Consider the following 14,800-nt stretch of genomic DNA (forward strand, 5'->3'; position numbering starts at 1 on the left):
CGCTGACGCCGTGTCACTCACACAGGGATTAATCACTGAAGTTTGCGTGGGTGAACCTGACACTGCTTTCGGGCCACCCTCCTGTCTTGGGGCATTTTTTTTTCCTTACAAAAATAAGCTGCCCTTCTCACCGTTTTAGTTCCTCTCTGCTCATTGCCTTCCAAGCCCCTCTGATGCTGTCTTACAGTCTTTCCCCATTTTTCCACTCTCCCATTTCTCACCCATCTGACGGCTCTGTCTTCACCCTCTCCAAACCCTGTGCCTGTCCCAGGGCCATGGTGACACACCAGAATCTGGCCCTAGAGATCTCCATTCCCAGAGTCAGGACATTAGAGGTAAAATGAACAAGAGAGGAGCAGGAAATTCCTCCTCCGTGTCAGTATGTCCCAGGGGATACGATCCAACGCCACCATTCGCCCTTAGGTGTAATGTATTGGGACAGCTTCGTGCTTCGGTCAACATCCAGGCTTGGCTCAATCTTTCCGACAGCAGAGGGTGCCCGGGAACCGGGAACGCCGTGCTGGAGACATTGCCTGGGGCTGCCCAGCTCCCCGAAGGTCCCACCCAGCCGGGAATTCTGTGTCAGCATAAAAGACACCAGAGGCCGGACACTGCACATCGCAGTGAAGCACCGAGTCACACACAGGGTTTGGGGTTTTTCTAGTCTCCAGAGAGGGAGAAGAGGTGAGGAAGGGGATGTTTCCAGCCTTTATGTGTTTCCTTGGTTTATCAGATGCCCATTGCACAGTTTGTTGTGCAATTCCTTGGAAAGCAGAATTTTGTGGGTATACATAGGCAGGGTAGATGGGGGACAGGGATGGTGACTGGGTCTGCTGTTGTCTTCCTAGTGACACGAGAGATATAAATGAATGAATGAATGAATAAATAAATAATTGTGGAGGGGTTTTTTAGTGAGCAAAAGCTGAGCTGTGAACACTCCTGGTATTACTTTGAAATCAGTCACCAAACTACTCTCAGCCAACTCCACACTGAGCAGGATTATCCATCCAGGTCCCAGCTCTGACAGGGCTGTGAGAGGAGCCCATGGGGGCTTCGGCTCCACTGACACACTCTTCCTCCTCCGGCTACTGCTGCCCCTTGCTTGAGATGGGGTAGCTACGGAATAGGGGCATATTGGGCAGGATACAACCCAGCAGCCCTTCTGACAGCCTGCTCTGCTCTGGGACACGTAAACCCGGTGAATTGTTGCTGTGTGACCCTGTGCTGAGCCCAACAGAGCGATGCCGCTTAATTAGAGCTTTTAATGCGCCGTGGATCTGGTGCGTGTTACGAGGAGCCGCCGGGGCCGGAGGATGTTTAGGACCCAGGGGAAGCGCTGTGGAGCCTGGCTGGCTGGGCTTGGAACGACTCCTGCCTCCCCGGCCAGGACTTCTCAGGTGTCCTGGTACACGGAGCTGTGCGAGGCGAGCGGGGCCCTTCTGGCAGCTGCCCCGGCCCCACGTCCGTGCCCATGCTCTGGACTGCCTGGGCACCCATGTGCCGGCCCGGGGACCCCCTTGCACCATGAATGACCAGTACCACCGAGCCGCCCGGGACGGCTACCTGGACCTGCTGAAGGAAGCCACCAAGAAGGACCTGAATTCGCCGGATGAGGATGGCATGACCCCGACCCTATGGGCCGCCTACCACGGCAACCTGGACGCCCTGCGCCTCATTGTCAGCAGAGGGTGAGTGTTGGCCAGGGCACGCTGCTGATCTGCAGAACAGAGTCGCTGGGATCCCCTTCTCCCCCCTTCCCTGTTCGCAGGTCAGCGTGCCCCACAGAATTATGGCTTCTGTCCATAAGACCCTCTACTCCTGTCCTCCCTGCTGTTACTTTTTTTTTCGCTTGTGGTACTTGGAATCAAGTCCAACACTCCTGATAACTGCTCTGTGTTTTCCCAGCTCCTCTGACCCTATAAGTGGTCCTGCCCCCAGCCTGCTTGCAGCACCCTGGGTAGGGATGAGCTCCCCTTTCCAAGTGCTTTGTGATCTTTCACAGGTCCTGTAAAGATAAACACGTTATGTTGTTGACATGAAAAAAAGCTCTTTTAAGTGAGGGGGGGGGCAGAGAAAACAACTGCTCCCCTGTCCCAAGAATGCTCACAGAGAGATATGTCCAGTGCCAGCTGGCAGTGGGTGGCACTTGTCTGTTTTACCCAAAGCAAAGTCTCACTATGTGATCCCTGGGCAGCTTGTTGTATACTTGGAGCTTGGGAAATTCAGGTTTTCCAAGAGCAGATTACTTTAAGCCCAGTCTCCTCCCTAGGCCTCCTGGGGCCTGCTCCATACTGGTCTGTCTCTCTGTACCCCACCCTGGGTTGCCAAATCTTAAGAGTTTATGGCCCCCTAAATGTGGATGTGGTGAAGAGGTGGGAGTGGGATTAAGGGGACTTGTTAGACTGGAGGGATTTACCCCTTGCTGTTGGGGGAACCACACAAGGTCTGTGCTAAAGCAAGATCTGCCATTCCCCCCTGGGACAGTCTGTAACTCTCCAGTTCTTACTAAGCCCCCAAGGACACATCCCAGTGCTTCCTTCTGCTCCAGTAGCTCTTCTGAGCACCTCATCTAAAGCCATCCAAGCTGGAATGGCTTCTGTCTTGTGTTGAGAGATTGGGGGTGCTGATTTTGATTTGTCTTTCTAATATTGAGGGATGGTACTGAGGTCAGCAGCCTGGATGGGCATCACACCTCCTTGGAAGGGCTTTACTCCTCCATGTTGGGCTTGGTGGTCCTGTCAGCTCCCATGCAGGGATTTTTCATCCACCCTGGGCTGTGTTAGCAGCTCTCGTTCCTGACCAGCCACATCTCCACTGCACCTGTTCCTGTGCTCTTGCCATCTCCTGATACTCTGGTTTGCTTGTGCAAAACATTCAGCCTCAGCTGTGCTAACAGGCAGAGCTCCTCCATCCATTGTTGTCCTTTCCTTGTAAATCATTTCCTTTCAGATACTCAACTGAAGGCTGTGTATAGAGTGGCTTTGAGAAGTCCTTGAGCACCTGATGCAGTAGGAGTGTGTTCTGAGTCTGGAAGGGAGAGAGCAAAACAGTGCTCCGAGTGGAGCATCCTGAGGTCCTGGGCTGAGAGCCCTGTGATGCTTCCCTGGGTGGGATTCTGTGACTCCCTGTGCACCTCCCAGGAAAGATTGTGCCTGGCAAAAATCTGCCCAGAACTCCTGTCAGGACAGGAATTGCTAGCTAGGGCCAGAGAGACATGGGAGGAATGTTCAGGGGATGAGACCCTGAAGTTAAAAATGGTTCCAAAGACTCTTTGATGGCCAAAAAGTCAATCTGGAAGGCCCAAGTAGGGGATGGATGCCCCTCCAGAAAGGCAAAGCCTTTTTGGACTGACTTTATAATCTCTTTATATCACTGTATCTCCTCATATTGCTCATCTCCATCACAGGGCTCTCTGCAGCACCACTGCCTGCCGTGCCAACCCCCATCCAAACCAGCAGTTTCTGCCTTTCCACAAAGCCCAAGGCTGCTTTTATAAACTCACATCGGATCAAAAGGTCCTTGTGTGCTCAAATCGTGTTCGAGTGCAACTTGGCTGCTGTTTAATTAACAACCTAATATACATTTGTTCCTGACAAGGAAAATAGCTTGGCAAAAGCCCAGTGCCCTTTACATGATGGATGGTGGAGCAAAGTGCGTGGCTGTGAGACTGCAGGATGTGTTTGCATTTGTGCATTCATCTCTATGTGTCAGATCCTTGCCCAGGGCCACAGAGAGACCAGCAAAGTGCTTGGCATGGAGGCAGGCACATCCCTGCTCCTTGGAGGTGGCTTTGGGTCTGTGAGAGGCAGGAAAGCCCCAGCCTGGGGACAAGGGTGCCAGAGAGGTGGAATTGTGCAAGACCCAGGAGAGCCTGAGGGCAGACCATGTAATTTTCTGCCAGTGCCCAGGATGATGTGCCACAGTATTTAAGCCTTGTTCAGAGATGAAACTTAATGCTGTGTTATATAATGTTACTATTACACCTGCACTATAACCACTGTGAGGCACGAGGGAGGACCCCTGAGTATTCCAGAATGTCAGGGAATTGTTCTCTGGGCTCTGCTGCCAAAATACTCCTCCTTTGGTTCAGAGAGCCCTGAACTACGAGACAGGGGAGTGTGGGGCTATGGCATGGAGCAGTGTCTGGGGGAGGAGAGGCTTTGGGGCTGGGCTGGCTCCATGCAGGGATGAGGTGGGAGGCATCTTCAGGCTCTGAGGGGGCTGGTGAGCCTCCATCTGGGTTGCACGGGGATGTCAAAGCACAGAGGGTGAGAGGAGAGTCCTGGGGCAGGAAGAAATGCCAGAATCTCCTTGCCAGTGCTGGGCAGTGGCACCAGTGCCCAAACAAACCAGGACATTGAGTGCTAGGGCCAGGCTGTTATGAAATGCCCTAGTGACGGTGGCCAGAGGAACCCTGAGAGAGCAGGGCTGTGGGAGGGGGCCCCCGGGGGCCAAAATCATGGCTCTAATGGTTGTGCCAGGCTGATGGACACATCTAGGCTCTGTCATCAGTGAAGGAGCCTCATCCATATGTGTTCAGCAGATTGTGGTGTCAGGCTGAAACAAGAAGGGGAAAAGAAATCCTTTGGAGATCCTTGAGGGAAGCTTGTTGCCCGAACCGACATGGGAGGCGTAACGAAGCAGGCTTATTGTGCTGCCCTTACCAGCTGGTGATGTGTCTGTGCTCCTGTGCCCCCTTTGCAAAGGACGGAGAGAGGGTTTGGGATGGAGGGATCAGCAGTGGCTCATCCTTCTTGTTTGCCACACAAAAAGCCTCTTTCTTTCTCCTGGCTGGGCTCCAGTGAGGAAAACAAACTCAATTAACGTGATGGCTGGGAAGAGGCAGGCAAGCTGGCATTTAGCATTGCAGCTTTTCAGACACAGTAATTCTTCAGTGCGGTTCGTTAGGCACCGCTGTGGCAGTGGTGGGCACCAGTCCAGCTCCAGTAATAGGCAGGTCTGGGGGCCTTGGCTGGGATCAGCCAGGACTTCCTTAGAGCAGACAGCAGAAGTGAGGATGCGTCTGCAGTCCTCACTCAGCTTTGTCACCCAGCAGAGCTGGTCCTCATTTTCCCTCCTTACTAAAACAGGGGGCCCAGATACTTTGGATGTCAGTGACGGAAGGGACAAGTGGCTCAGCCGTGGTTTGGGGGTGACGGTGGCTCCTGACATCAGCCAGGCTGCCCAAGGGCATCCCATCAGCCCAGACAAGGCAGGGTTGCAGCAGAGGTTGCAGCAAAGGCACGTGAAGGTGATGTGCATCCTCTGCACGCCACAGGGCTGGAGGCCACGTGGGAGCTGGGGCAGCCTGGCCGTGTTGGTGGGGACCTTCCCTGGGTGATGACCTGCTGGGAAGGTGAAGGAACAGGGTGGGGCACTGTTGCAGCTTCATGGCTTCCGGCACCTGAGCTGTTTGCTGGGAATGAGGGTGAACCCTGGACACGGTGAGGTGCTGAACCAGGAGACATGGCCCCGGGCACTGCCCCAGCATGAACAGTCACCTGGCACAGGAACTGCCAGCCCAGCTTTCTGCTTTCTGCTGGGACAAGAGACAGAAGCCCTCATATGAGTCTCATCTACGGCATCTCTGCTGGATTTTTGGGGATTTGAACCTGGAGGACAGCTGAATCCTTGGGCTACCACCACCTGGGGAAAACTTGGTATACAGGACCCAAAGCTCTGCTCTGAGCCCCAAACCTCATCTTTTCTGCTCTTTTCTAGGCTTTTCTTGGGCCATTGCCCTGCTGACTATGCTGAAGGTAGTGAGGATTGTTCCTCAAGCCGCATTTTTTTTTTTTTCACTCTTCCTCTATCCAGAACCATTTTATGGGAGCAGAGACACTCTGCACCCAGCTGGCTCCTGGTCTGAGGGCCCGATTTCTCACACACACCCATGAGCCAAGGATGAGCCAGCCCTTTGCTATCGGAGGAACTTCACACATGCAGCCAGGGAAGAACATATGTAAGTGCCACTGGATTTCCCAGCTAATTAGAATCCCACGGGAGAAGCAGAGGGGAAAAGCCAGCAGGAAGGGAGTGAGCGTGCATGTCATGGTGCAAACGCAGTGACTCAAGAGATGCACATGTCCACCTAAGGGGCCCAATTAACAGTGTTTTAATAATGATTATTACAGGAGTTACTAAGTGCTCAAAAACGCTTTGAAGCTGAGAAGTGCTGCACTTTACACCTGTCATTAAAATATATTCCCACTTAGTGGACCCTGCAGTCAGCATCTCCTCATGTGCAGCACCCCGGAGGTGAAGTTTTGCTCAGACAGACACCTGCCAGAGGGAGGACCTCATGTTTATTATCTGTGTTGAATCAAGCATCTCTACTTTGCAAGTCACTGTTCTTTTTTCCTTCTGATGCATTTTTAGTGCCTGCGGCAGACATTTATAGGGCAGAGGGCCTGAGATATCTAATTTTGCTCTAATACTCTTGTTTCTAGACAGTGGAAATGACCAGGGAAAGCTGGTTTTGGTGTTCTTTCCCCTCACTCTCTGAGGAAAGTAGACCTTCACACATGAAACCCCCAAGACCTCCCTGGCTTTGCCCTCTGCTCCCTGAACCAGACAGACCTGAGAACAGGCTCCAAAAGGTACTTGATGGACTGAGCAGCCACACACTTGGTTTAGGGAGCAAGACTGTTTCCAGTGAGTCCACTTCTCAGTCACTGTCCACATCATGAGTCCCCATACACATTGGGACCCTCAGGATGCCCTGGCTCACCTGCCCACACATGCCAGGCACACAACTGCCCTTTCAGACAACAGCCCTTCATGCACCAGAGTCTCTCCAGCAGCACCAGCAATTCCATGTGGAACAGGTTCACTGGCTCTTTAAATCCAGCTCCATCAATAATTTACTCCTCTCTTGCAATTCATCAAATATTTATTCTCCCCATGCATTTCCCAGCCTGGACATGTCACTATGAGGGTAGAGGCAAGGGCTGGGGAGTTACTGCTCCTGGAAACTCAGCATTGCCAGAACCCTTCTCTCCTTCTCTTGGCTTCGTGGCTCCCCAACCCTGTGATCTCCTGCCTTCCCCCTCCTCAACACTCATTTTTGAAACCTTTTTCTCCTTCTATGAGAGATATCAAAGGCTTTGGCTGAAAAGTCCTGAAGTGTTCATGGGGTTTTTTTGGCCTTACAGAGTTTCAGACTTTTTGATTAACTTGCTGAATGTGCCAATGAGCTCAAGGTTGTACTTACTATGTTTCTGTCAATTTAGTGAAAACATGTTTATGATGGAGTTGCTGTTCATGCTCCCACAGAGAAACCTGAGTGCACTTCACAGCAGCTTTCAGGGAGTGAAGTTATTTAGTTCATGCTCTGGGTGCGAATAATCTCCAGCTTAACCTCTGGACAGGCTTTACTGCTTCTTTAAAACCTAAGGATTGCAAATTTGGCATTATAGTGACTATACCCTCTGTCTCCGCTGCCCCTTGGACAGTGTTCCAAGCAGGCAGTGGGGTCCCTATGTGGGGATGAATGTGCTGGATGAGGCTGTTTCTGGGGTTTGTGCATAGGCACAAAGTGATGAAGGTGCCAAGCAGCAGGGCAAAGTCCCTCTGCACCTGTGATCTCCTGCTCTTTCCCTGGAGAAGTTTTTGGACTCTTTGAAGTCAGAGAAGCCATAGCTCAGAGCACATGGAATGTGGGATAGGGTTATGGGCTCTGCTGCTCCCAGCTCTTGTCAACACAGACCCTAAAGCAGCAAGGAGTTAAGTAACCCTTGCTGAAGGTCTCAAGTGTGCACTTAAGGAGTTGGACCTGATGATCTTTGATGGGTCAGTTTCAACTCTCTATATTCTGTGATTTGCTTTCTGCACTCCTTGGGGTCACCATGGATTGGAGCTGAGGTCTGTGTGGAGGAAGAACAGTGCTGGGTTCCTCTGCAGCTCACTGAAAGGGTGGTGTGGGAACAGGCAGGACTTGTGCTGAGCCAGAGCTCTGCCAGAGCCCTGCTGCCCACGAGGAGTTGCTCCTGAGGGTGGTGGAGCTACCCAGCCTTAATAAAAGGCTTTGCCATATCCATGTGCATGGAGGGAGAGCACCCTGTTGACAGATACTGCAGCTGGCTGAATATTATTAGCACACGCGCTCAGGAGAGGGCTGGTGCCAGCAGGGGTGTGAACTCTCTCTTGTTTCACCTGAGCACAAATACAGAGGAATGTCAGGAGGACAGACCTCCTTTGACCACCTTTGTGCTTGTCCTGGCACAGTAGGCACGAGATGCGGGCAGGTAGTTGTGTCCTGCCTGGTGCAAATGGAGATGCTACTGGCAGTGTCCAGCTCTTGAGGAGTGCAGAAACCTTATCTCCAGTTTCTCTGAAACTGGATTCTCAGGATGTGCTAATACCAATGTGCTTCCAGCCGTGCTATTGAGACCAAGCACAGTAGAGCAAAATCCCCCACAAAACCCCAATGCCAAGGCCAGTGACAGCATCACTCTTACTCTCTCCTGCCAACATTCCCCTTTGTACAGCAGATTTCCCCAGGTGCCAAGGAACAGGCAGCTGGGGGGTTTCAGAATCATTGCTGAGGATGGATGTTTCATGGTGGGATCCCAAGGTGTCCAACCCAGGATACAGAGAGGCATTTTGGCATGCCCCCCCGCCCCCCCCCCCCGAGTCTGAATGAAGCCAAGATCTGAAGGTAGAATCTGACTAGAATTTAATGAAATATTTGATATTTGAAATTTTATAACAAGCTTAAGTTCTGAGCTGGAATCAGACCTGTATCTCTGTTCTGGGCTGTTCAGAACCTGGCTTTCCTTTCTCCAGAAGTTGGTTTGATGTGGGAACACATTTTTCTTGAGACCTAAATTCAAGTCACATTTCCTCAGACCTGCATGTGGGCCACGTGATTCCACATCAGTAGTACACCCCTCCAGAAGACCCCTTTAAAATTCAGTTGCAGGAACCAGAGGTGCATAGCTTGATATTTCAAGGACTTAACAGTTCATGGCACTGATTTGTCCCTGCACAGCTGGGAATTTCTCAGTGGAGTCTGTCATCAATCCCTGCATGCTAACTAGTTGTTTTTCTTGCTGCCTAGGGGTGATCCAGACAAATGTGACATCTGGGGGAACACCCCCCTCCACCTGGCAGCAGCCAACGGCCACCTGAACTGCCTCTCCTTCCTCATCTCCTTTGGGGCCAACATCTGGTGCCTGGACAATGACTACCACACCCCACTGGACATGGCAGCCATGAAGGGGCACATGGAGTGTGTGCGGTACCTGGACTCGATTGCTGCCAAGCAGAGCAGCCTCAACCCCAAGCTGGTGAGCAAACTGAAGGACAAGGCCTTTCGGGATGCGGAGCGGAGGATTAAGGACTGCGTGAAGCTGCAGAAGAAGCACCACGAAAGGATGGAGAAGCGGTACAGAAAGGAGATGTCAGATAATTCGGATACCATGAGCTTTTCCAGCTATTCAAGCAGCACCTTAAGCAAGAAGTTCCAGCACATGTCTATGGTGACTTCCTTGCCATACTCACAAGCCACCATCCATGGCACAGCCAAGGGAAAGACGAAAATACAAAAGAAATTAGAGAAGAAGAAGCAGGTGGACGGGACATTCAAGATCTATGAGGATGGGAGGAAAAGCGTGCGGTCTCTATCTGGCCTGCAGCTAGGCAATGACGTCATGTTTGTGAAGCAGGGCACGTACGCCAGCCCCAAGGAGTGGACTCGCCGCAATATCCGAGACATGTTCCTCACGGATGACGACACTGTCTCCCGTGCCATAAGCGACCCGGGTTTGCACATGGACTCGGCCCACTCGGAGGTCAGCACTGACTCCGGACACGACTCCTTGTTCAACCGCCCCGGGCTGGGCACCATGGTGTTCCGGCGCAACTATGTCAGCAGCGGGCTCTTCGGGATCGGCCGGGAGGACGGGGGCGCGCTGGGGGAGGACAGCGCCGATGGGATGGGCGTCAAACTGCGGAGCCGCCTGCAGCGCTCGCCAAGTCTCAACGACAGCATTGGCAGTGCCAACAGCCTGCAGGAGAGGAACGCGGAGGAGCTGCCCTGGGATGAGGTGGAGCTGGGCTTAGACGATGATGATGAACCAGACACCAGCCCCTTGGAAACTTTTCTGGCTTCCCTGCACATGTTTGAGTTCATCTCCATCCTGAAGAAGGAAAAGATTGACTTGGAAGCCCTCATGCTGTGTTCAGACAATGATCTGAAGAGCATCAATATCCCATTGGGCCCCAGGAAAAAGATCGTGGATGCCATCCAGAGGAGACGACAAACGCTGGAGAAGCCAGATGTCATTGTAGACACTGAACTGTAAGTAGGAGATGGGGTGTCTGAGAGGTTAAACCCTGCAGCAGATGGAGATGTGGATAATGTAAGGTCTTGTTTTCCACCTGCTTTGGAAGAGTACGAGTCCAGGTAACCCCAGCACTTCGGTGTGTGGGCAAATTCCTGCTCGTGTGGAAAGGATGAGAGTTTGGAGAGGTAGCAATAGCGTTAGTTCATTACTCAACAACCTTAATGTAACTGGGCAGGACGTGAAGCCCTTGTTTCATTTCATAACCCACTTGAATGCAGACTGCTCTGTGGTCTGATGCTTCTCAGTCCATGTAGCTGAGATTTTCAACCACACTCAGGCTTGTCTTGACTCTTCACCTTTTGAAGACATTAGGAAATCAACCGCAATTCCCAGTGGGAGCAGGCTGACGGCAGTGCCCAGTGGCATTGGGAATCCTTCCCCAAATGCTTGAGATCTTACTCAGGCCTCTGGAGATTGAATATCTGGGTTGGAGTTGTTGCTGTTTTATGATGTTTCCACAGTTCGGTTGGTAGGGTTAAAGGACTGTGTACCTGTCAGAGAGGCCAGGGAAGGGAAGGCCACATGCTCTGACACCCCAATTCACTGTGTTGTTTGGGCTTCTCAGCCTTCAGATATCTATGTGCTGATTTTACAGCCTTTCAGGACAGCTTGTTCTTGGATCCTCAGGGTGCTGATAGATTTTTCTCTTTCCCTTTGCAGATAGCAGCATCATTTTTTTTTTTTTTTTAATGCTCAAGAAACAAACCCAGTTCTAAGTTGCCAGAAAACACAAGCCAGAGACACTAGTCTGTCTGTCTATTCCTGGGGCAGCTGAAAGCTACAGCCATCCCCACCAGTCCCATGGGACTTCTCCCTCGCTCTGCTCCCTGTCTGTGCAATGCTCCCAGGCAGTTCCTGGCATGGAGGGACAACAGCCAAGATTGGACGAGGCAGCTCCAACCTGCCAGCCTTCAAGGGACCGGGGTCTCCCACTTGCTGGAAGAAGCAGTGAACTGCACAGATGGCTGGGACACTGCTGTCACAGGCTGTGAGACCACACCAAGCCATGAACAGAAGGAGATAACGTGATATTTTCAAAGGGATCTAAAATAAATAATTACAATCCATTCTTCCCTGAGCAAGTGGTTGTTTTGGGGTTTGGGCTTGAGGAGCAGAGGGTTCTGGAATTCTGCTCTCTCTCTTGGTTCTCATTTGGTGAGAAGCATCATCTTGTCTGGTGCTATGATTCTGGAAGGGACTTCTGATGGCCGTGGTCTTAGTTTGAGATGTGTCAGCCCTGACTTTGGCCAGCTGGTGCCCAACAAGTCTGTGAGTCCGGTCTATGCTGTCTTGAGGGCAAAATCCAGAATGAAGATGATGCTGTGAATGTGTTGGTAGTTGCCTTTCAGTGGTCAAATGGTTGTTTCACAGACGCAGTGTTTCTGTCCCATCTCTCCAGGGCACTGAGCTGTGTCAGCAGTTTGTGAGCAAAGGACCTTGTCTCTGAAATCCAGTAATTTCCCAGGACAGCGCACAGCACCGGGCTGCAGCCCAGAGCTTCTTCTGAGCATCCCTGATGCATCAGTGCCCAAAGCACAGCTCTGAAGTGCAGTGTCAGGTGTTTCCAGATCCATCCCACTGACCAATGCACTCCCAGCTCCACTGCGCCATTTTACATGTGATCTATGAATGGCTCCTGGCTTGCAGGAGTTTCTGGGGTGCAGCACCAGTGACATGTCATATTGAGGGAGAGTCAGCAGCCTGTGCCATGGGGTGTTGGCATAGTGCCTGTTCAGGCTGTGATGCAGACTGCCAGATCAGAAAAATGCTGCACACGTTACTGGTATTGCTTATCCACTGTATCTCAGGGATGTAGACGATAAGGAATGACCTGTGTGTGCTAATCCCAGGCCAGGCTGGGATTTGGACCACTCTTAGTCCCTTTGGAGCTGCAGAGGCTGTGGTTATGCTGGTTGGAAGATGGGGATTTTTTTGGTGTGAAGCAGGTGTGCTGCTCCCTGCCTGTGCTTGCCCTGGGTGTAGGGGAGGAAAATGACTCTTTGCAACTTGGAAATACTGAGGTGTTCCTCTGCCCTGCTGCTCCCCGAGTGGCTGAGTCCCCACCAGGAGAGTGGGGGGTCCCAGCCTTGTGCCCTGCACACCTAAACACCATCACTCCACTGAGGGGCTGAAATCTTTCTGCACAGGTGTAAACTGATTCAGGTTTTTTAAGCATTTTTAAGACCTAACAGTGCATTTATATTTGAAATTACAAGTCCTGACTAACTCTTGGCTCAGTGAACAGGCAAAAGGGTGAGCAATCAGATGTGCTGAGTCAGTGAGTTCTCCAAGGAGGCTGCACTACCCCAGCCCCAGCACTCTTTTCTTTGGTCTCTTTCCAAAGCCCAGGGCTGGTGTCCCAGCAGGAAGAGCGATGGCTTGGCTGATGTCACAGCTCCCTCTGCCGGGACCGGGTCTGGGAGAGCAGGATAGGACCCACAGCCCACTGGGATCCACTCCTGCCAGCAGGACTGGCACCCTCAGGGCAGTTTTCAGGTGAGGCTGTGATCACAAAATACACCCTCTTCCTCATGCACATGCGAACCTCATCCAAGCTCTGTGCCCCTTCTCTGGATAACTGCCAGAGCACCAGATGCCCACCATGAACCAGTCCCCAGCCCCAATTTCCCCAGGGATGGACTGTGCCTTTGGGTCTGTGCTGGGTGCAGGAGGGGAGTGATGTGCCACGGCTCACTCCAGTGCAATGGGAACAAGTTTATCCCAGCAGATGACAAAGAGAAGTGGATCTATTGGCTTGGCACCCACTGGAGACTTTAGCAGGCCAGGCACTGGGATGTGGAGGCTGTTTCAGAGCTCTAGGCACCTGGGGTGTGCACACTCCCTAAATTTTGCTGTTTTGCTTAGGAGCACCTAAGCAGTTGCTGATGTTGAGCTGATGCCCACTGAGATCCTTTCTCCCAACTTGTCTTTCCTTCAAAGAGCCAGTGAAAGGTTTGGTCACATGACAGTACCCTAGTGCCATGGGACATGTCCCTACATAGCTAACACCAAGCCCAGAAATGCCACTTGGGATCACCAAGCCCTGACATCAATGTGGTCACCTCCGTGATGCAGGGAGGGACCAAACCTGAGCTGTGGCATCAATGCAGTGTGGCAGAGCCCAAGAGATGGGCTCTGTGGGATGAGGAGGGTGGTCTGTGGATATGGGGTGGCTGTCACTGGCACCAAAAGCCCCACAACAAGCACCTGCATTTAGATCTCATATGTGTTCCTTGTCTTGAGGCTTGATCCATGGTTTCCAACCAGGTTTGTCCTACAAATGTAGGGCCACAGCCCTTGCAGGACACAACATCCAAAGCCCTGGCCAAAGAGATGTTTCCAGCCCCCACCCCCCCGTGCAGCTGGGTTGCTGCATCCCACCAGGGTCATGATGGAGCCAGTCTCCTCTTGCCCTGAGGCATGAGACAGGAACGTGGCTGTCCCCAGGGTCTCAGAGATCAGCTTGCCCTATGGCTGCTCTGGCCGTTGGAGCTTCCACGGGGAAATCTCACAGTGCTCATTACACTCCACAACCGAGAACAACAAGCTCCTTTCGGAGAGGGCGCTTGTGAAAGCAGGGTGGAGGCCAGGGATGGCACACCCTGGAGAACACCCTTAAATACCCTCCCAAACAGAAACCCATCCAGGCAGCAGGTTTCCCTGACCCGCTGCTGCCAACGAGCAAACACCGTCCCTTGTCCCTGCCCGTGGCACCAGAGCAGTCAGACACAGGGCAGGTCCTGCAGTGGATGGCAGCACGGCCCCATCAGGGAACCAATGATCCTGGGCATGGTTGTCCTGTAATGCCCCAAGTCACAAATCCCAAACCGCCCTGGGCCTGTGTTAAATGGGGCTGCTTCCCAGCAAAAGCTGTCCCCTGGGTTTACCTTGGACACTTGTGCCTGACGGTGTAGGAGGTGGTGTGTAGGGAATGGAGAAAGGCCAATGGGCCATGTAGTGGTCCAGCCATGGCATAGACACTCCATCCTCGAGCTGGACAGCCCCAGCTCCTCCGCTGAAGGAGCATTGCTCACAAAAGTGATGCTGATTCCCAGGCCCTGCCTTTATCTCCAGGCAGCTGCTGCAAGGGGCGATGTATTGGGACTCATTAGCACTCAGATGCTCCAGACTACAGTATGGAGTGGGGAGAGAGCAGGGGAGGTTTTTGGGGGTGACTGAGGTCATGCGGTGGTGCTGCTGGAGATGTGGGTTTGCAGGCACCATTGCAGCATTCTTGCTTGGCTGCTGGGTACCACTGCTGGCCCATGGGGACGTGGCTGCTTCCAAAGGCTTCTGGCAACACCAGGTTATTGGCTGCTGCCCTTGGATGGAACGTGTGCTCAGCCTTGCCATGTGGGGCTGACATGGGAACTGAGAAAGGACATCGACCACAGGATACCAGGTAGGACACGCAGGACACTAAATAGGTCCTACAGGCAGAGAGGACCGGG

At 52.5% G+C, this 14,800-nt stretch overlaps 1 protein-coding gene across 2 annotated transcripts; it reads left to right on the forward strand.

Moving 5' to 3' along the window:
* Window positions 1-1,260: 1,260 nt before the first annotated feature.
* Window positions 1,261-11,383, forward strand: USH1G (USH1 protein network component sans). Of its 2 annotated transcripts, XM_040081834.1 has the most exons (3): window positions 1,261-1,688; window positions 9,062-10,303; window positions 11,010-11,383. In XM_040081834.1, the coding sequence occupies exons 1-3, from the start codon at window positions 1,525-1,527 to the stop codon at window positions 11,011-11,013; spliced, it is 1,410 nt and encodes a 469-aa protein (XP_039937768.1). In that variant the 5' UTR covers window positions 1,261-1,524; the 3' UTR covers window positions 11,014-11,383. The 2 variants fall into 2 exon arrangements, with proteins under 2 accessions (XP_039937768.1, XP_039937769.1); XM_040081835.1 differs by lacking the exon at window positions 11,010-11,383 and having other exon boundaries at window positions 9,062-10,307.
* The last annotated feature ends 3,417 nt before the right edge of the window (window positions 11,384-14,800 follow it).

Source organism: Hirundo rustica, chromosome 18, assembly GCF_015227805.2.
Source record: "Hirundo rustica isolate bHirRus1 chromosome 18, bHirRus1.pri.v3, whole genome shotgun sequence".
Taxonomy (NCBI): domain Eukaryota; kingdom Metazoa; phylum Chordata; class Aves; order Passeriformes; family Hirundinidae; genus Hirundo; species Hirundo rustica.